Raw genomic sequence first — 23,415 nt, forward strand, 5'->3', positions numbered from 1 at the left:
TTCTGATTGCAGGGGGAAAAAAATTCTCTACAATATATATATATATATATATATATATATATATATATATATATATATATAAAATGTTAATATGATCCCTAAATCCACCAGAGGAATGATTACACTTGTATATGCCGCTTGTGACATTTCTTGCAGTTAATTATTCATCATGCTTTTCTCCCTCTGTTGCCTGGAGGGCAGCTCCTGAGACGACTCCACAGGAGAGAAGCAGCTCCTATCTTTGCATCACCATAACTCAACCCATCCTTGTGTTTTTTTTTATTTTTTCTAGACCGCCCCCCCAAGCCCCTTTCCCCAACCCTGCAACACTCACAACCCTCAAACCTTTTCACTCCCGTCCTTTTAATTCATCTTCCTGTCAAGCGCTGCTGAGATTGTTGCTAGGAAAACGTACAAGGAGGAAGAAGATTTCTTCAAATTGCGAGGACAGTCAGTGGGTGGCCCGGGATTTGGTGATGGTCGGTGGCGGTTTGAGGGGTTCGTGTCAGGCATTTTTGGTCATTAGGGTGGCATGGGTTGATCGTGAGTGATCACAGGTGTCATTTTTAGAGAAGTCAACCTCGGACAGCCACGTTATGATAGGGGGCAATCGGGTCACAATTGTGGAGGTGCTACCGATGGACAACATTTGAAGCATTACAGAAAAATTTGACAGTCTTTTCAAAGACAGTCGACATTCCCTTCGTCACTGGGCCCGACGTCGGCGGACGCCGGGCGGCGGCGGGCTTTCGTTCTTTGACGGCGAGCGTCATCCGCTTTTGAAGGGTTACGCAAAAGCTTTGGCTTTGTCGTCGCGAGCAAACCTGACATCAAAAGGTTAGAATAAAGGAACAGAGACAGGTGTGCGCTGAACTGTGACACCCCAAGACCACCCCCGCCGCCGCCCCGGTCCCGAAGGCGACAGTGACATTTGGCGGCACAAAGAAAGAAAGAAAATAATTGTCTGATTCTGTCACATCCCGCTTTTTTTCTTCTAAAGCGTCTTCTTGCAAAGACCGACTGCGGACCCCCGCCAACCCGACTGCCTTTTGGTTATCGAGACAATTCGCCTTTTAAAGCTGCCGAGGGATGCTTGATGACGGGAGGGAGGTTTCAGAAGCTCCCAATCCAGCTACGCAGGAAAGAAAATAGGTCTGTTTCTTACTTAGGCTGGCACATCAACCCCGATTGACAAATGGGACGCGCACAAAAACAAAAAAACATCCTGATCCCATCACGAGAGTTTGACTGAATACCGACCGACTGCCGAACGCGGAGTTTTCCTCCGGCTCGAGAGGCGGTGGCGGCGGGAGATGCGCCGCGTCCCCAGGCGGAGTCTAACTTGGGAATAATTATCCCGGGAATGTTTGTTCACTTCGCCCACAGCGCCCTCATTACCCCTCTCAGGAGCGACATTGCAACGGTTTTGAAACACTTACATTTTCAACACAGCTGCTGCCAGGGACTTACCACAAATGCATTCAGCCGTCATAGTGGGAGGTGCCTCCACCCGAGCTTGATGACAGGCTGCAGATAACCGTGGGTCAAAGGTGCCGGAAGGGGTGCTTTTAAAGGGCGGGAGTTGTTTTGATTTTCAAATGCAACAAGCAAATTAGTGGCAGATAATAACCCGTTGCTTTGTGTTCTGGGATGATGATGTTGGTACAATTGACCCTAAAGCATCTCAAAATGTGAATTATTGGACTCGAAGGTAGCTGTTTGTTGTACCAGAGTCTCAAACCAAACACTCTGTCCTCGTAAACAAGGCAAGACTGGCTATAGACTATGGAACAGATACCAGGATAGTGGTTAGAACTGAGGCTGAGAATGTGGGACATCTAAGGAGCCAGATCTCAGATGACTTCCTCTCACTCCCAGTACCAGGTAAATTAAAAACTAATCTTGACCACTCTTGTGAAGACTGGTATTAGACTAAGTAAGGAGCACAACAAGATAGGGGTTGTCACTAGTGGCTGAATCCATCCATCCATCCATTTTCTTGACAATCCATTCCTCACAAGGGCCGCGGAGCCTATCTCAGCTGGCTTTGGGCAGTAGGCGGGGTACACCCTGGACTGGTTGCCAGCCAATCACAGGGCACACTGACTAATGGCTGCAGAGCACAAGAGACCGAACCTTCAATGACTTCCTCTTGTGGAACTACAGTATGTGGGTCCATTTCAAAACGCAACTCAACAAAAATCTCTCTTGTCGAGAACAGAAATGCACCTGACCAGGACTATGGACCATATGAACCTCTGATGGCTTCCTCATACGCATCTACGCCAGCTCATTTAAAAATTGGACTCTAGTCTTTATTGTGAAGACGGTGATGGACCAAAAAAGGATCATGGACCAAGTGTGACGTCTGGCAGTGCTTGCTTTAAAGCTTCAGACATCCTTGAGTGAGAAACCAAACTTTCAAAGACTTCATGGTACCAAATACGTCACTCAGTTCATGCTGAACTCAACATGACCAGATCAGGAACATAGACCAGATCCCACAGACCAAGGATGAGGTCAAATTGAACTCACCATGACGCTTAACTGTCAAGACCAAACGAGGACTATGGACTAAGAATGAAGTCGGGAGTGCTTGCTGTAGATCAAGAAGAAATCTTTGAGCGAGAAACCAAACTTTCAAGGAGTTTATGGTACCAAATACGCCACTCAGTTCATGCTGAACCCAACATGACCAGATCAGGAACATAGACCAGATCTTACAGACCAAGGCTGAGTCCTAAAGAGTACTTGCTGGAGAGTGCGAAGAATCCTCAACTGAAGCTTTTGTGAACCAACCTTCTCACGCAACTCTCCCCTCGACTTCAGAGATTCAACGTTACTACTAAAACAAAGCCAGACCGGGTGTTAGACCAATGCCAGGACCAGCTCGGTTCACGCTGAACTCCACTCGACTCTCTCCAAACTCCCGCCTCCTTCTGCTCCTCCGCTGCCGCCAGCTGTCACTCGGCCCGGCGTTACCTCCCAGCGCTCATTCCAAATGAATGAACGCCGGCGCGCTCGGTCGCTTGTTGACGCCGACGGTGTGAGCTCAAAGCCAACTACAAAGTACAAGTCAATGAAACAAGTATTCCGCTTGTATCGGGTGGTCCGAAGAAAGAGTAACCGAGTAGAATTTTCAAATATCTGTACTTGAGTATTCATTCGAGGCACACAGATCCGGATGGAAGTACCATCCTCAAAATGGCTGTTGTATTGCTTTGCAAAAATAATGACACAATTCACTCTGGCTAGCGATGTCCTATTAGCCTACTGTATGTGCATGACTTGATGCAGCTTGGGCAAAACATCTTCTCAGAGTTGAATCTGTTCTTTTAGCAGAATCTTTTTTTTTTTACGATGTCTACTTTAATCCAAAGTCTGAGCATTTTCACCACCTCTGCTTGCACTGTGTATTATTCGGCCGCCTCTGCCGATTCCCGCAGGGTATATTTTCTTTAGCGAGGGGTGGGTGTCATGCTAATTGGCAGTCGCCGCTGATGATTTAGCAGCACGCCAGTAGATTTATACTTCCACTTTATCGCCGCGTCACCCACCCACGCGATCATTTTCCTCCCGTGTCGCCGCACTCGCACATGACGTCGTGCATTAAACATGGTGGCGAGAATAATTCACACGCTGGTAATTTAACACTGAGGAGGCAGTAAAAAAATGTCTGCCGTGACGACGCCATTCACCAGGATGATGGACGGCGTGTGCCTTTTTATATTCGATACCACCGCCAAGAGGGTTTTGTGCCCGTACCAACTTAGATCATGTTGTTATCGTCATTAACTTGGGAGTCTTCGCTACATTGCACATGTTTGTTGGCTCACTGTCTTTTTATTTTTACAATAATTCAAAAGCAACAAGTCTTTACAAAGTTGTAACCAGCTTGGAGCGCATATAGTCCATTAGCTTAAAAGGCTTACGTTAGCTCGTGAGCTAGTCCTATGTGCGTTTAGCTAGCTCTGTATTTACAATTACAATCATTCAAAAACAAAACGTACTGAATTTTTTTTTAAAAGAATAGCACCTGGCTATCCTCAATAAGTTAGCAGGGTATGCTTTGTCAGGATGTACAGTAGGTAGCCTCGTTAGCTTAGAATGCTAGGTTTTGTTTGTCAGATAGCCTAATTATTACATAACAAATATTTATGTCAATACAAAAATTGCAAAAAGGAGCACATAGTTAGCCCATTAGCTTAGAAGACTATTTTATGTTAGTTTGTGGCTAACCTTGCTAGTGTAGTAGGCTACGCCTGTGTGTGTTTCTTGGCACGTTCGGTATTTACTGTACAATCACGCAGACTCAAAATGAAAAAGCACAACACTGAACAAACATCGAATATAATAGCACTTAGCTACCTTTGATAGCTTAGCAGGATGTTTTTTGGTAGCATGGTGGCAGATTAATTAGCTTAGGATGCTATATTAATTTTGTTGGTCAGATAACTATTTAACATCACAAAGATTTAAAAGAAATACTATACTAGTACTACAAAAGTTGCGACCAGAAGCACTAATTAGCCTTGTTAGATGCTATCTAGTTAGATAATAGATAGATGACAAAGGAGCATGTCGCTAGCCTTGACAGCACAGCGGCCATGTCATGGATTTGTTTGGTGGTAGCCTATGTGATGAGATTTTTTTCAGTCAGGTCTTTCAAGTGATTTTTTTTTTTTTTATCCCTTCAAAGATGAATTTGTGAATGTTCTTCATTTACATTCCAGACTTTCAGATATGTGAAGGTCCAGCGTATGCGACATACAGTACGTCAGAAAACAAGCCGACGAATTGAAGTTCCACTGCAACCAGGACCATGAACATGACACGAATGTCAGATCCAAGATCAGGCCTAACTTGAAACCGATTGGACACTTACATCCTTTTTTTTCTCCCCCTGAGGGTTTGACCTTGCTCTTTTGGAGAGGCGCGTGTGAAATAACTCCTAAAAAAAAAATAGTGAGGGAGCGAGCCCATCGGAATGCAGATGAGACGACAAGCCACGAGGAAACTGGACAACAGGATGCAAACGAAAACCTTGAAGCTGTCTGGTTGATATACAGATTTTTTTTAATGATTTTTTTTTTTTTTTTTTTAAGCGAGTAATGAGAATCTTGCACAAGCGAACGAGTGTCCAAAGGGAGCCTGCAGCTTTAAGAGCCTCCAGCAGTGCTTGCCTGATGTGACATTGCTACATGTTCATCACTAATTAAGCACGGGGCATCATTAAAATGCTACCATTTGCAAAGACTCCTTCAAAGTTGTAGAAATGTTATATTGTGACGAATAATGAACCCCGGCGCCACAAGCGATACGATTTTTGCTGGTGGGAAATTAAATAAATGTAACAGCAATTTGATGAATTTAATTAAAATGTTAAATGGTTCATTTCAAATGTGAAATGTAATGTTTTTTTGTTTTGTTTTTAACTGTTACCGAGTGAATAAAAAATGTCAATGCACTGTCTATTTTTTTTAACAAATAACATTCCAATATTATTGATTCATTTATTATTTAATGGCATTTCAACATTTTTATAGGAAATATTATTACTATTATTATTATTATTGTTATTATGTTTTATTATTTATTTATTGTTAAATACAAATTTATTATTATTATTATTATACGTTTTATTTATTGTTAAATAATAATAATAATTAGTAGTAGTAGTATTATTAAATAAATACTTATTTTTATATGTTTTATTATTTATTATTAAACAAATATTATTATTATTATTATTATTATTATTATAGCTTTGCCTAATTTTGTCAGGCCTATTGGAAAACTAGATATTTTTCATTTATTTAATGGCAATTTTATTGATTTAATGACAGAATACCAAAGAGAAGTTGTATAATATGTATTCATTCAAATATATACATATATATATATATATATATATTTTTATCATTTGTTTAAATGGTATTAGAATTCAGAAAAATAATGACTTTAATGACATTTTTAAAAATGCATGGACCAACATATTTATTTGATGGTCATGTACTTCGTTCAGCTTCGTTCTATTTGGCCAATCAGATCATCAGTCCCACCCACCACTTCCTTGCTGGGCAAATCCAACAGATTCATTTATTTCATTCAATCGGTTCAATAATGATATTTCACAAATGTATTTAAAATCTACTTATTTTAATGCTTTATATTTATATCGAGTAGCTGTGGCACAAACAAGCTTTCACAGAATCAACAAAATGCAAACACCTCACGTTCAAGCATGCAGCCATGTTGAAGACATGAACACGACTTTTGACAGCTTTTAAAACGCCGAACATTCCTGCTGTCGGATGAATATTTCACCGCCGCCAGAGGAACAAAAATTCCCGTAATCTCCCGTGCACAATCTCGCTTGCAGGGAAGGAACAATAGGGCAGCAAGCGTATGCTTATCTCAGCTCCCGAGAGAGATTTCTTAATTGATCGTGCATGTTGATCATCTCTTCTTAAAGGAACAGAGAACAAAAAAGGGTCCTAAATAACTCATGTATACAGACAAAATGTCATACGTGCGCCAAAGCAACAGATGGCGCTATAACACCGCTAATCCCAAAGAGTTTTAGACGATCAGAAGGTATAGATTTATTTTTCATTTAATATTTTGATTTAAAAAAAAAATAAAAATACGTAAACTCGCACCCAAAGTTATTTCAGCCAATCAAAAACCTGAACAACAACAGCACAACAAAATGTTCAAACGAGAACTCATTTGTGAGTTTTGGATATGAAGAATTAATCCATATAAGTATATTTATTTAAAAAAAAAAAAGGCGAAAATAGATCAATGTTTTAAAAATTGAAAGCTAAAATTAATTTGAAATATAAAAATATTTTGTACATAAAAACAATATTTTATGTACAGCGTATGAATGAATAATGTAAGAACAAATAGGTCAAATTTATTTTTATTTTATTTATTTATTTATTTTTTTTACATTTTTAAAATATATTTTTTTTTTTCCAACTAAGAACAAAATAAAATAAAAAACTATAACATTATTTGAAAATGTAAAGCCAAATCATAGGGATGTAGCATTCAAATATTTTGTCAAATTTAATATTCTTATCCATTATCATAAATCCAGTATTCAGATAAAACCCGATTTTGCAATATTTAAACAACGTGCAATTAAGGTGCACGTATTTCTGTTGTCCGCTTGGATATATGATCTGTGACTATGAGTGTGTGTGGCTTTAAAAGGCGTGGCCTGGCCTGGTGAGTGACATGGGAGTCAACAAACGAGCGAGGGGCGTTGGTCGCTGTAAACTGATGTTAATTTAATCTAATCGTTACGTGTTTGCTTTCTTACCGTTTGTTGCCATCGAAAGTGCACCGGCGACATATCGTTGACAACTTCAATTCACGTATTCAATTAATTGCTCTAACCCGAAAATTCTCATGCAAAGTTTGGATTTTGGAGATGAAGGAAAAATGGCATGCAGAGGACAGAATGTAAAACGAGGAAAACAAACATTGTTATGTTTTAATGACTGTTTCTGAATCCGGGCCAGGCAGGACCAACTGTGCTTTCATTAGCATCCTAATCATCAAAAATCCTTTAATTGCCCCATCTCCAACCCGCTCCAACGTGGATTACACTCCTCTGATCTGTACATTCCACTTCCGCATCCTCCACCCCAGCCAAAAAAAGTCGGACTCCAGCTGCAGTGCGGGCAAAATAGCCGCCCGATGAGCGGTATCAAATGAAGCACTCCGAGCTTTGTGGAGAGGTGGGGAGGGGTTGCGCAGGGGGGGACATAGAGAAAATGACGGGCCAATTGCGGCAAATTGCGGCTATCTGCCGTCCGCCGCTGCAATCTGGAGCAGATGGAGCGTCTGCCAAGCCCGGCCGACCAATCGGCACGATTGCGCCGACCGAGCCGCTCCCGAAGGAAGCGCGGGATGCCCCAGAGTTGCGTTGCCAGCATGGTGGACGATTGGCAGGGCCTCGGTTAGCAGGTCGGATACCCCCCCCCAACAACCATCATCACTGAGCAGGAATGACGGCGTTGAATAATTGATGGGATTGGAATGCCGGATTGGAGGAGGCTTAACTGAAAACACTTAGGTGCCCTCTGAATAATAGATTACAAAAGGGGGATCGTAGTAGTCTCTTCTTGGTCATGCAAGGGTACGCTATCATGCTATCGTATCACTCGCAGGGGCGAAAGCACACGCGCGGACACTCAATCATATCCATTCAACTGCCCGCTTATTAACTCATTTGCTCCCAATAACGTGTAAATACGTTTTTTTTTTTTTATGTAAGTGTCCCAAAGATGTATTTATACGTTTTTTTTTGTTTTTTTTTATGCTAGAGCATAAGAAAAAAAATAAATAAATAAATAAAAAATAAATAAATAAATAAATAAAAATAAAATAAAAAATGGAAGCAAAAACAAAAGTCTTGCATTTATATTTTTGTTGAGTGTAGTATGAAATTATTCTTTTAGACTTTTTACGCAGCCTAAAAATTCCAGGTATAATTCAAAATTATTGTATGGAAATAAAAACAAAAAAAAAAGAAAAAAGCTTGAAATTGCTTGAAAAACTTCTAAGACCAAAACATTTTTGTATAAGAAATTCAATTTAATACATTGATTGATTGATTGTGTTTGTTAAAAAAAAAATATATATATATATTAAAATGGATCTTTGACGTCTATAGCCGTCAATGGCAGTGAATGAGTTAAATCACAATTGCAATATTCGGGAGGAAAAAAAAAAAAGTCACAATTAGATTCATTTTCAAAACCGTTCCACCCTAACACGGACACATTCAAATAAACTGTACGCCTTATCAAGTATGAACTCAGGCTACAACGTTATCACCAGCTTCATAAATCCCCCCTTTTTTTTTTTTTTTCTTTTTCAGACAAACGGTCTACGCAGCCGGTGGCAAACACTTGAAAGCGCCACTCTGGGCTTGAAGTGCAGAATTAAACCGCAGCGGCGCTGGATCGTAATTATATGCGAGCGGCGGGGAGGCTCCGGGCGAGAAAGCCAAAAGGCAAACGAGGCGCACGGGCCGACTGCGTGGGCAGCGAGAGCGAGCGCGGGAGAGTTTTGTCGACTCCGGGGGGGTCACCCGCAGGTGAGTCGATGTCGGCAAAAGGTATCGATCGCATGATTATTCAGTGCTTTTCAGTTGGCGTTATACATATTAAGTAGCACAGCGGGATTAGATTGAAGTGGAATTGGAGCTAGAGAGGCTCAAAAATAACAATAAACACACGGGCTAATGTTAGCTTGGGTTAGCTTAGCTTGTTGCCGTTTATTAGCTCGCTTGGTGACAGTTGTTTTTTTTTTTTTAACACTTCAATGAAGTAGAAGAGCAGGAAACTAAGAAAACACTCCGGCATGCATCAGTCAAAACAGGGCGTGCTAAAAATACAACGGACGTCAATCAGGGTAACCCGTATTTACGTTTTATCTGAAGGGAGATTAAGGGCTGCTGCCTATGGAGTGTAACCCAAAATCAGAGTAGAGAGCGGAGAGAAAACAGACAATACGTATCTGAGCCGAATTAGGGCAAAAATACAAACAAGCGCTGCAGCAAAGTGGAGATTGTGGAGTATAATGCTGCAGTTTTAGTCATAAAAGTACATGCGTATATTGCATATAGTCATAAAATAGAATAGAAAGAAAAGATACAATCCCGACTGTTGCAACTCTTTCTTTTATGTCTGCCCTTAGTCTCCTTTCGGACCAAAATGCGTCTCACATTGAAAAGCGAATACAGACAACAAACGCATAGAGCACGGGTGTCCAAACTTTTTCATTTGAGGGCCACAGACAGGAAATCAGGATGACGCAAGGGCCACATAATGTTATGAAGAGAAACTGTGTTTAGTCCTAAAAAATTGTACACATAATTGATTTGTTCATCTCTATTCGGCCCGGGCCACATAAAGACGTCACCGAGTCCGAGGGGGTCGCGGGCAGCAGGAGAAAGTGTTCCATTAAAAAGGACCCGAGACGCACGGCCACCTCTGCTTTTACGGCCGCTGTGAAGGACTCGCTCCCATTGGCCGTGTGAGGGAGAAGGTCGGCCGTATAATATACGAGAGTGGTTGACACTCCAAAAAGGAGGCGCCGCTAGTTGAAAGCAGACTTTACTGGAGCCAGATACGAGTGTTGGGACATGAAATCTGTTAGTTTTAAGAGCAAATGAAATATCAAAATATATGTCTTGCAAGGATCTAGCAAACATTTTCAACGAAAAATTAAAATATGCTATCATTTACATATATATTAAGGGTGTAAATTGATTGAAAAGATCCTAGTACGTCAATTCGAACCGAATTGTTCCTCTATCAAATGTAGTGAATCGTCTTTTATTATATCGTAACACTTGGAAACCGGGCCGCCCTTGAATCATTTCATACCTCATGTATCGAGATATGTATCGAATCCGCTTCATGACTCTTCTGGCCTGTTGGTCAGTCCGGATCTGGAAGTCCCACAGGATCTTGGCCTGGTTGTTCTCAACCACCTTTGGCGGTGTCCATTTTCATTTTGGGACCTCAAGTTCATATTTTGGAGCAATCCAAAGCATCCATCCATCTTCTACCGCTTATCCGAGGCCGGGTCATGGGGGCAGCAGCTTTAGGAGGGAAACCCAGACCTCCCTCTCCCCAGCCACTTCAACCAGCTCCGCCGGCGGGATCCTAAGGCGTTCCCATAGACATAGTCTCTCCAGCGTGTCCTGGGTCGTCCCCGGGGCCTCCCGCCTCCGGGACATGCCCGGAACACCTCCCCAGGGAGGCGTCCAGTAGGCATCCGAACCAGATGCCCGAGCCACCTCAGCTGGTTCCTCTCAACGCGGAGGAGCAGCGGCTCGACTCTGAGTCCCTCCCGGATGACCGAGCTTCTCACCTTAGGATAATCTTCCAATGATAGTCCATCTGGCTCCTTCTCATCCTTCTAACAGCTAACCTCTTTCCACTTTGTGTAGAGCTTCAAGATGCCAGACTTGGGGTGGAACTCTCCGTGTATCGTAAGGAGCGTTCTTGCCTTGATATCAGTCGATTGCAACTCTTCCAGTGACCAGGGTATTATAATTTTCTTGGCGATCAGCTGACTGAATTAAACTATACATGCGGACTTCCACACATTCGGCATGAAAACCAAATTTTCCACCTAGCAAGCAAAGTAAAGCGCAACGGACACTTGGGCGCCAACTTTTTTTTAATATCATTTCAGTCCGAAGAGATAAAGGAGATGTCACCAACTGGCGAGGGCGGTTTGTCGCGCGCTTCGCCCCGCCGATCACGACGCACCCGATCCATAACATCCGCTCGCGTGTCTCACGTCCTCGGGCGAAAGCTGTTGTGTATCAAATGAATTTGATGAGGTCTCGCTTCACACCCGCTACAGCTGGCTCATTAAACACTCGAGTAGGCACATTAGCATTTTGTGCTTTTTGGGATAATGACAATCCATAAGGGCTTACATGTGTTTTGTTTGCCCGCCGCCAATCAAGCACATTTGTCTGCATTACGGCTGTTAATACAACTTATTACGCCTTTTATGGCCGCTGTGCTGCAGCAACACCCGAGTGTGCTCTATGTAATGACGCGAATGCTAGGATTTTATTTTGTCCCCCTTGTGCCCGTGTCATCCAACTGAATGCGTCACATATTTCCAAATACGTCCCAGTGGACTGGAGTGGAGTATGTCGGACATTTGAGCTTATTTTCAGAATGGGTTTCTTGAAGGGAAAGCTTATTATTCCAGGTTTGGTCTGTTGATTGATACTTTGCAAGGTACCAGTTCTGATCAATGGCCGGCAAGGAACAATCATATCACAGCATCCAAGATGAAGTCCAGTACCGACTGGATTGTGCCGGACCCGCCTCCAGCCGCCGTCGAACCCGTGTCTTTCAAGACGGAGACATACAGACAGACACAAAAACGTCCGTTTACAAAGCTGTGGTGCTCTCGATGCTCCTCGACGCCTCAGAGACCCGAACGACGTCCCGCCGCAGCCTTAAGACCCTGGAGAAGTTCCACAAACGCTGGAGGGCTACCGCACCAACTTCGGCGTCCTTCAGGAGGCAAAGACCACCACTATTGAAGCCATCATCGTTAAGAACCAGCTCAGATGAAGCGGACAGGTCGTCAAGATGCCGGACTCATGACTGTCGAAACAAATCCACTATGGTCAGATCAAAGAACGGACGATCAGACCAGAAGCAAAGATGAAAAGATCTTCCGAACGCCAACTTGACGGGATGGCAAAATCACCTGTGAACCTGTGGGTGACATAAAGCTAAGGACAGGCCAACCTGAGGCAGACCGTCACGAAAGAGCATCTAACCTTTGAAGCCAACTGTTCTACGGGACCTCGACGGGAAGAGAAGGAGGGAGATAGAGCAAAACCCTACTACCAATCTTCATTGAGGAAGGATATTCAAATCCAGGATTGGACTCGTCAGCCATCTCCGCTTAAACTTGGTTGAAAGGGCTGAGTGGAGGAAGTTTTGTTTCAGAATTGTTATCCTTAAATGGTTGCATGCTCCAAGCAGACCAGGAGAAGCTTATCCATACATTTATCTGCAGTGGACTTGGTGATGTAATAGTCTGCTGATGGATTCCTTCAGAAGAGCATCAAAGAGCAGCTCAGGTTCTAACCAGAAGAAACAATAATAAAATATTACTCAAGTCTTAAAGACTTTACACGGGCTCCCAGTCAACTATAGAATAGATTTGAAAAGGCTGCTACGGCTTAGGTCCTGAATATATTCAAGAAATCCTTATGCAATACAAATCCAGTTAGGGTTCTGAAGTCAGAGGTCAAAGCAAACATGGTGCATCAGCATTTACCCGTTATGCTGCATACAAATGGAATAAGCTGCCAACCGAAGTAAAGTTGGCCCCGATTGTAAATGCTTTTAAATTCAGGGCAAAAACTACGATTCCACCCCCAATCTATATGATGTCTTTTTCAGCAATAATTCATGTTTTTTTTTACACTTGTGCGTTCTTTGAGTAATTTAAGTAATGTTCTTTATGTTCCTCTACTTTGCCTTTAACGGTCTTAAATTCTTCTGTTCTTTAAATATCTTCAATTATTTTTCCGTCACATTTTGTATTTTGCCTTTAAATGTGTTGGAACTACGTACTGTCAAACTAAAATTGCCGTGCCCCCCCCACCCACTTCAAGAGATGACTGGCGGCCTTTTAACGTGACTCTCATAATGGGGCTCAGCTCGATGGGCTCCTGGTCACAGCACGACAGACGGCGAACGTCGATGGATTCAGTCTGAATGGTCTTAGTGTACGCCCTCACACTCCACGGTGTCCAAAAAAAAACAAAAAAAAAAAAAACAACGGCTTTCTTGATTCACGCTTGAAATGTGCGCACGGTGCAAGGTGAGTTTATCTATCAATTTGACCAACCAAACCCCGGGGGAAGCGTCCAACTATCGGGGGAATCAGCGGCGACAGAATGCGCTTGAAGGTTGCCGTATTGATGTCGGCGTTTTAAAGAAAATCTGTTTCTCTCGCCCCTCCGAGCGCTTTCCATTAACGCGTCAGCTATTTTTGCTCACCGCAGGCATTTGTCCTCATTTATTCTTGTCGAGTGTTTACATCCCCAGTCAGGCTTGACTGGCCCGATCAGACGAAACGGAAGATGATGATGAAGAAGAACAAAGAGCGGGAGTTGCCGGCCCATGTCCAAAGACAACTAACGTTCGTCAAAGATTTGCTGGCAATGACTGGAACTGGAAGTACGGTGGCTTTGTGGGCTCAAAAATAAATTAAGCAATCTACAAAAGACTTTATCCTCAAATTCACCAAAAACAACTTCAATAGTATCCCCTGTTTTTGAGACGGACTTTGCAAAGGAGCAGATTACAGTTACTTTGTTATAATGACTGACAATAATTCATAGCAAACATGGTGCATCAGCATTTAGCTGTTATGCTGCACGCAAATGGAATAAGCTGCCAACACAAGTGAAGTAACCCCCAAGTGTAAATGCTTTTAAATCGAAGTGAAATACGAAAGAAATAGTGAATTATAATAATTCAAAGCAAACATGGTGCATCAGCATTTAGCTGTTATGCTGCATGCAAACAGAATATGCTGCCAACAGAAGCAAAGTCAGGCCCAAGTGTAAATGCTTTTAAATGCAAGCCAAATAGTACAAAATAAATAAAATAAAATGACTGACGAGAATTCAAAGCAAACATGGTGCATCAGCATTTAGCTGTTATGCTGCATGCAAATGGAATAAGCTGCAAACACCAGCGAAGTCAGCCTCAAGTGTAATTCTTTTAAATCCAAGCCAAATAGTAAGTCGGGTTAGTGTCAAATATATCAACGATGTCATTTCATAAAACGTTCCTATTGGTCGTTTCGACAACAGCGCTTGCTATGTGTTGCAGCCTGTCTGCGATTGCACAACAGTGACATCTTTCATCTTGTTGCCACCATTTTGGAGCTATTATGTCTGCATTCATCTCACGGCTAAAAAAAAAAATCAAAAAATAGAAAAGGCAATTTGTAGAGCAGAGCAATATGTAGAGCAAAACAGAAGGCCGTGTCTTCAGACGTGGCGGGCGAACAACGCTGGCGAGTATTACTCGTCTGGAGGCGGCAGCCGCAATGACGTTCTCTCCCTCTCTGAAGACTGAATCCATTTTTCATGTTTGCCCCGAGGGCAATCGATGACGGGGGTAACGAGACAATAGCGCACCCTGGGTGAGCCACAAAAGGCTACGAGTGAAAGTTAGCCTGCTGGCGGCTTGGCCGTGTGTGTGTACACATGGCGGGGAAGCTGCGTATCCCGCCGCGGTTTTGCCGGGATCCACGCAGCCTCCCTGTTGTTTGCGTTTTAAAAATCGCAAGCTGCACCGTTTAGTGGCCTCACATCCACAAAAAACAAACCGGCTGCCTAGCAAAAAAAACAAAAAAAAAAGAGAGAAAAAAAGTCGAGAGTCCCTGAGAACAAACTGTTGGATTTTTTTCCCTTTTGTTTTCTGCGAAATATCGGCAAGAAAAATAGAAGAACATTGACAGGAAATTTTGTGAAGACTCCGTCGACCTTGTGTGTTGTTTTAACTTTTACCTCACATAAGATTGGTTACATACTGTGGGGCAAAAAAAAGTTATTTGGCCAGTTTCCCATAGACCTCCTATTTTGGCCAAATACTTTTTTTTTTTTTAAAACCCCACTGAATATCCAATAGGAGACTAAGGGCAATAAGATAAGGTTGTGTGAGCAAAGTGGAGACTGCGGGGTATAACACTGATAAGAACTGGAGGAAAAACTAGTGCCATTAGCGTTTTGAAATCAAATTTTACCCAACAGGAGAATAAGGGCAGCAGGAAACCCGACTGCAACAACCAATTGGAGACTGTGGAGAATCCTTCAGCTAACAAACAATGGAGAACGAGTGCCTCCTTTAATGATTGCCAAAGTGACAGCCTTTTTGTCCAAGAGGAGACTAAGGATACTATGAAGTGCATTACCTTAACAATTCAATTTAAAGAATTGATAAGCATGAGTGTTTATGTATTTATTTCTCCTGTGTCTCCTTAAATTATTTCTATGCATGGAAGACATTTTATCCCAGGAGAGATTGAGGGCAACAAAAGACCGTTGTAGCAAAGTGGAGACTGTGCCCTCTCACACCAGTCACAAACAATAGAGGACAACAAATCTCATTTTCAATCATTTCGAGGCAGGAGACACCTTTTTAATCCAAAGGGAGACTGAGGGCAACAACGCTATGACCATCGAAACAAACTGGAGACTGTGGAGAATCATACTGTTTGCAAACAATAGAAGAGGACAACAGACTCCTTAAATTATTTCTATGCATGGAAGACCTTTTATCCCAGGAGAGATTGAGGGCAACAAAAGACCATTGCAGCAAAGTGGAGACTGTGCCATCTCACACCAGTCACAAACAATAGAGGACAACAAAGCTCATTTTCAATCATTTCGAGGCAGGAGACACCTTTTCATCCAAAGGGAGACTGAGGGCAACAACGCTATGACCATCGCAACAAACTGGAGACTGTGGAGAATCATACTGTTTGCAAACAATAGAAGAGGACAACATTCTCCTTAAATTGTTTCTATGCATGAAACTCTTTATCTGATGGGAGACTGTGGGCAACCAAGACACCAATGCAGCAAAGAGGAGACTGCGGAGTATCATGCTGATCGCAAACAACAGAAGAAGAGTGTCTCCAATTATTTCTCACACATTTTATCCAAGGGGAGATTAAGGGCCTAAGTAAATATGCCATCGAAAAATTCCAGTACATTTTGAATCCGTTATTTCTGATGGCTAATGTAAGCATCTGGGCTTCGAAAGGAAGTCGTGTTCTTGCCTCTCTCGGTTGTTATTTTACTTTGCGGCTATTTGCCCAAAATCTCTGCGGGCTGGCACACTCCATTCCAAACATTATGTCCGCCCGGCGTTGTGAGGGTTGGCTCCCCGGGGGCGCATTGCGCGCCTAAAGTGTTCAAGAGAGTGCTTTTTATCTGAAGTGCGGATGAGAGAGGACGTCTTTTCCGTCCGGGAACCTTGACCGCGCGCGTGCGTGTGCGTGCGTGCGTGCACCGAGACAAACTTCTTCTTTTTTTTTTTTCTTCTTCAGGCTCCATTTGCTCTTCCAAACTGATGTGCGGCGAGATGAGAGCTTTCAAAGACACACATGCACACACAAACAACACGGTTACGACTGTGAAAGCTCATTAAAACGCCGAGGCCGCAGCCAAATTTCCTCGGGAAACAACATCTCGGCGAAAGATTAACTTTTTTGGGGCGTGGGGACGACTTTGTGTGCGCGTTTTCTCTTTTTTTGGTGCGTGTGAGTTGGCACCAAAGTGTTTCGACTGTGAAGTTTAGAAGATAAGTTGCTTCCCCCCCGCCCAACTCTCCCAGCAGCGACCTTGTCTGAAAGGCACGTGGCCAACTTGAACAAGACTGACTGCATCCTCGGATGGCGGCGTCGGAGGGAGGGCGAGGTCACTCAATTTGGCGAAGCCTCCCGCGGCCGTTCCGACAGGTTGTAGCTGGAGGGCTTTTCCGAGAGGAGACTAAGTGCAGACTCGTGAGAAAGGAAACTTGCGAACAAATATTGAAGGAAAACTAAGATAGTATGTGCACTACATTTCTTAGCACAAGACATCTTATCCAATAGGAGACTAAGGGCAGTTAGAAAGCAGACTGTTCCAGCAAAGTAGAGATTGTGGAGTATCACACTGCTAAGAAATAATGGAGGAGATGACGGTCTCATATATGTATATTTCAGCATGGGTCAAATTGTATCTAATAGGAGACTGTGGGCATCGACAGGTTGTAGTGGAGGGCTTTTCCGAGAGGCGACTAAGTGCTGACTCAAGGTAAGAAAGGAAACTTGTGAACAAATGTTGAAGAAAAACCATCTTATCCAATAGGAGACTAAGGCCAGCTAGAAAGCTGACTGTTCCAGCAAAGTAGAGATTGTGGAGTATCACACTGCTAAGAAATAATTAAGAAGATGACAGTCTCATATATGTATTTTTCAGCATGGGTCAAATTTGATCTAATAGGAGACTGTGGGCATCGACAGGTTGTAGCTGGAGGGCTTTTACGAGAGGAGACTAAGTGCGGACTCAAGTGAGAAAGGAAACTTGAGAACAAATATTGAAGGAAAATTAAGATAGCATATGTATTGCATTTCTTAGCAAAAGACATCTTATCCGATAGGAGACTAAGGGCAGCTAGAAAACTGACTGTTCCTGACTGTGGAGTATCATATTGCTGAGAAATAATGGGGGAGATGACAGTCTCATATATGTGTTTTTCAGCATGGGTCAAATTTGATCTAATAGGAGACTGTGGGCATCAAAACAAGGGGCCGTGGCAGCCAAGTGGAGACTAAGGTGGATGTTACTGCTAACAAACACTGAAATTTCTGGGCATCTTATTTTATCCAACAGGAGACTAAGACCCAGTGCAAGAAATATGAGACTGCGGAACAAAACACTCAAGCATCAACATATTCAAATGCATCAGAATAGGACGCAAACAAATAGAGGAAAAAAAAAGTCCTGTCTGTATTTGTCAGCATAAGCACATTTTATCCAATAAGAGACTGCTAACAATCAATGAAGAATGACACCAGCATTCCACTTTTAAAAACAAAAACAAAAAACAAAACAAAACTGTGAATAACTACCAACCATCATTTCATCTAAAGGGAGACTAAGGGCCCTAGGTCGCATTGTTATCCATGAATTGGAGTGCAGTGCTGTTTCCATTTCAAAACAGAACCACGAAAACCCACCAACGCAAAGGCGAGACACATTTCATCCAACAGGAGACTCGGGGCCGAGCACGAGTATTAGCAGCCGCTTACCGAGCCAGTGTTCACCGGTGATTTTCCCGAATCCCTCGCGGTAGGACTCCCAGGCCCGGAAGAAGCTGACCGAGCCGTCCTCCCGCCGCTGGATCACCTACACAGGACGAGACAAAAGCGGGACAAAGCGGGACGGGGGGTGTTAGCGAGCGAGATGGAGAACTCGTCCAGCGTTTCATCCCGCCTCTCTGATCAATCCTTCAAAGCGCGCCAATGTTGGCCCCAAACTCATCGATGGGAAATGAAGCCAGCGAATGAACACAAATGAAAGAACGACGTGGCCAAAAAGCAATTTGTCAAAAAAACAAAAAAAAACAAAAAAACCTGGTCACCACTCAATGATATATTCCGACTCAAAGGAGGGGGGAGCAGGGAAGAGGCAGTCAAACAGGCCAAAATCAAAAATGGTCTTTTTGTGTGCTTATTTGATGTTTAGGTGCCACTTATGATAACAACAATTGTTGAGGAATTTTTTTTTTTTTCCACCACTGTAGAACCAACAAAAGATTTGTGTTTGTATGGAGCTTGCCTATCCTTGGATCCTACTTCCGACACCAATTGTTGAAATAAATAAAACCCAACACATTTCCTTTTGTCATTTTGTGGGGCTGCTCCCACTTCTGACTGCAGCTGCTGTAGTAACGATTTGTTAATTATGGTCCTGAACACTGGCAGATGCTTTGAGTTGTCTTTTTGATACTTGGATCCCTTTTCTGACAGCAGTAGGAGACTAGGAGGTTTTGTTTTTTTTTCATTTTAATTTTGGGGAGCCGGCGAGTCCTTGGATCCCACTTCTGACACCAAGAATTGTGGCAATACATTGTATTTTGCTAGAATAAATAGTAGGAGTCTAGAATAATCTTATTATTGGCATTTTGTTGGTTGGGCCAATCCTTGGATCCCACTTCTGACACCAAGAGTTTTTGCAATAGGTTATTGTAATGAACAACAGGAACCTCCCCCAAAAAAAGTATTTTTGTCAATTTGTGGGGTGGTGAGATCCATGGACCCCACTTCTGACACCAAGAGTTTTGGCAATACTTTGTATATTACTAGAAAAAATAGTAGGAGTCTAGAATAATCAAATTTTGGCATTTTGTTGGTTGGGTCAAATCTTGGATCCCACTTCTGACACAAGAGTGTTGGCAATATGTTATTGTAGTGAACTGCAGGAACTTCCAAGAATGTTCTTTTTGTCAATTTGTGGGGTGGGTCGATCCTTGGATCCCATTTCTGACACCAACAGTTGTGGCAATACTTTGTATATTACTAGAATGAATGGTAGGAGTCTAGAATAATCATCTTTTGGGAATTTGGTGGGGTGAGTTGATTCTTGGATCCCACTTCTGACACCACGAGTTGTGGCAATACTTTGTATATTACTAGAATAAATAGTAGGAGTCTAGAATAATCATATTTTGGGCCTTTTGTGGGGTGAGTTGATCCTTGGATCCCACTTCTGACGCCAATTGTTGAGGAAATATTTTGAATACCGCTGAATAAACCCTGGACCACACCAAGGCAAAAGTTTTCTTTTTGTCATCGGGAACCACTCAGTCTTTGGATCCCATTTCTGACACCTACTTTTGCGGCAATATGTTCTCTGTTGATTTAGCAAATTAGCATTGAAGCTTTATGTTGATTATTCGTAATCTTTTAACGTAGCATGTGGCAGCATATGGCGAGCGCATCCATACGTACTCGACGACATCTGCGCAAGGCAAACCAACTGCCGGCGACATCTTGATCGCGCTCATCCACGCAACCGATCACGTTGTCTTTAGTGTTTGCGGACATATGGCAGTTTTTTGTTGTTGTTTTTTTTTTTCCCCCACCACCTGACGTGTTTTCCTTATCAAAACCCTTTTTCACTCGCAGGTCCTCTAATATCCTGTGATGTCGCGTTATTGTCCTGTAAAAATGTGTTTTCCTCCGAAATTGATTTCTCTTGACAGGCCGAAGCGACGGAACAACAGCAAACAATGCGACGCATCAAAGGACAGTCAGAGTTTAGCACGGTTACCTGGTTTTGTTATTATTATTTATTTTTTGGAGTTTTCGACTTCCTGCTGTTGTCCCCATTTTCTCTATTGTCTCGAAAGGATTTTTTATTTATTTTTTTGCAGGTAATGACCCACTTTTTGTCAACAAAGGGCTTTGGTTGGAGTCTTGTGTGACTTGGGTTTGTGACGTTGGAAGGAGGGAAGATGCAGGACGCTAACGTTAGCTGCTAGCTAGTAAGGATGGAAAAAGTGAAATGTCCAAACAAGACGAGAAATTTTGTCATCAATGAGAACAATTTTTCTCGGAAAAGTCTTAATGACTCGCAAGTAAACAGCGATGTACTTATAATAAAGTCCCAGATTAAAAAAAAATAAAATAAAATAATAATAATAATAATAATAATAATTGTCACTCAGAAATACAAACCGAAATGTAGTTCTAAGCTCGCATGCTAGCTCGCAAGCTAGCATGCAGTGGTCTACTTTCTTAACTTAACGAGAACGTTCTCGTTAAAACAAGAATGTTTTGTTATCCTAATGAGAAACCTGCGTAATTGAGCCATTTTCAGCAGTAAAAAGTTAATAATTTACCCAGAATGAATTTGATAATTTCATTATTTTTCATGTACGATTAATACCTTCGAAAACTACATTTTCCACTTGATGTCGACCGAAGATGACGCAAATGCAAATGGAACGCGGCAACACCGAGTTATGGACGTGTTAAATTGACCAGTTTTGCATATATATTGTTCCCAGAATGCATTGCTGGCACAGCTAATAATGTTATAAGTACGCTAATCCTTGTCATATCTATTTATGTTACCAGTAATTGAATTTGTGTCATATTTATTAACACGCTTGTCGGTCTATGATTAAAAATAAATAAATAAATAAATAATAATAATAATAATAATAATAATAATAATAATAATAATAATAATAATGAACAAACCGTAACTTTAAGTTGTGTGTAAAATAATGACATCCAGGACAATTATCCCGTACAAGTTGCATTGCTCATCTGAGGACTGCTTGTGAAATTACAAATTTTACATATTTTGATTGTGGCTGGCTGATTAAATAGTCCGACATTACAATTTTTATTTTTATTTTTTACTTTAAAAAATCATCTCGCGGGCCGGAGTAAACCCCTTTGCGGGCCTGATCCGGCCCGCGGGCCTTATGTTTGACACCACTGCTTTAAGGGATAATAATCACTCATTTTAAAAATGTATAAATCATTCAATGGTAATTAACCAACAATTAACTTTTATATTTTGTAATGACATTTTATACATATACATATATATATGTGAGGATGCAATTCCACCCATAAAACTGCACATTTCACTATTTTTTTTTTTTTTTGCGCCATAAAACTCATGTAAATGACTGATGTTTGAAATAATGACATATTGACAAATAATGTTGAAATATTTCTGAAATTGTTGCCTCAACAGTTAATGCTGACCGAAAAATAAATCCAAATAAATATGTGAACTGATTGGAGAATTTCTTTGGAATGAAAACCTTGGAATGTAGCTGGAAACGTTTTTTTTTTTTTTTTTGTTGCGAGGTCACCCCGAAGGGTTGCGCGGTCGTCCAAGTCAAGCGGGTTAAAGTGCCTTCGACCGGCTTCGGCCGCCTCAACTTCAATATCCGCCGTCCTTACGCGAGCGAGCGAGCGTCCGCCTCTTTTCTCCGCTTTAATTGCGAGTCGACCTTGTGGGTCGCAATCTCTCCGTCTTCGCGACAGGACAATTATTGCTCTCCTTTTCGCCAAAGCGGCCGGATTGAAGCGTTTTGTTCTTCATCTTCCACACGTGTCAAGTGGATTTAGATCAGGGCTTTTTTTTTTTTTTTTGCTTTTTTTTGATGCTGCAACATTTTGCTTGGTTTGGGGTCATTATCTTGTTGGAGGACCCAGAACCAAACGTTGTGACACCGGGCAACATATTTCGCTACAGAAGCAGGAAATGACTGGCATCCATTTGCTCATTTTTTTTTTTTTTTTTACATTTTTTTAATGTATCAATGTATAATGTATGTAACATATCGATCGTCATATTTTGACATTTTTTGTTTTGTCTTAGATTTAAAAAAAAAAATAATAATCGACTATGTCCTGAGCTAAACAGATCACTTAATTTTACGCCTGAAATGAAATTATCAACACATATCATTTAATCAGAATGTTGTTCAGTTTTTCGTGTTTTCTGAAAAAAAACAAAAACGAAAAAAATGACATACAGTAGGCCGTTATTTTTAACTCATTTGCTCCCAAAAACGTATAAAAACGTTCTAATTTAAATTGACATGGTCCCAAAAACATATAAGATTATTAATTGTTCTTTTTTTTTTTTTTAATGCTAGAGCATACAGAAGGCTTTGATGCAGCCTCTGATCTGAAGAGGTTGCTTAAAGCAATGATAGTTATTACAAAAATGGCCATCAGGTGGCACAAGGTGGCAACGGAGTATAAGAGATCAACTGGGGCCATGTTGCGACAAGCTCTTTCCCCCACTGTTTTAAACAGGTTTGCGAATCATGATGAAACGTAGCGATATTCTAATGCTAATTGCTACAAAACGGAAACAGACACAAATATACTTTTTTTTTTTCCTGATGAAAGAAGAGACTTTAATCTTTCTTTTGGTAGGTTCCATGCTTTTATAGCAATAGAGCACAATATTCTATGGGCTTGCAAAATCAGTCCAAATCCAGTAACCAGGAGGTCATCATTTCATAATTTATCTCTCAATTTACTTCATAAGCTTTCCGAATGCATTCAAATCTTAGCATTCAGATTTCAGCATTGCCACGCAATTTCTCCAGAAATTGCACTTAGTCTAGTTGTGGGAATGCTGAAAGCACAACTGAATAATGAAGTTCACACTTTCATTAATACAATAAATCATTTAACCAGTTCCTGCCTCAGCATAATGTACTTAAGGATTTAATGTTTGTGTTTTTTTTTATCATGTCCTTGAGATTTAAGACGAATCGATGATCACAC

At 41.7% G+C, this 23,415-nt stretch overlaps 1 protein-coding gene across 4 annotated transcripts in view; it reads right to left on the reverse strand.

The window, feature by feature from the left end:
* Positions 1 to 23,415, reverse strand: part of fibcd1b (fibrinogen C domain containing 1b) — a 207,701-nt gene that overhangs the window by 48,208 nt on the left and 136,078 nt on the right. For all 4 annotated transcript variants that reach the window (XM_077496742.1, XM_077496741.1, XM_077496740.1 and 1 more), the window contains one exon: positions 18,394 to 18,490. In XM_077496742.1, coding sequence (XP_077352868.1) covers positions 18,394 to 18,490 — 97 coding nt within the window. The remainder of the gene's footprint in view (positions 1 to 18,393; positions 18,491 to 23,415) is intronic.

The sequence above is a fragment of the Festucalex cinctus genome, chromosome 15 (genome assembly GCF_051991245.1).
Source record: "Festucalex cinctus isolate MCC-2025b chromosome 15, RoL_Fcin_1.0, whole genome shotgun sequence".
Taxonomy (NCBI): domain Eukaryota; kingdom Metazoa; phylum Chordata; class Actinopteri; order Syngnathiformes; family Syngnathidae; genus Festucalex; species Festucalex cinctus.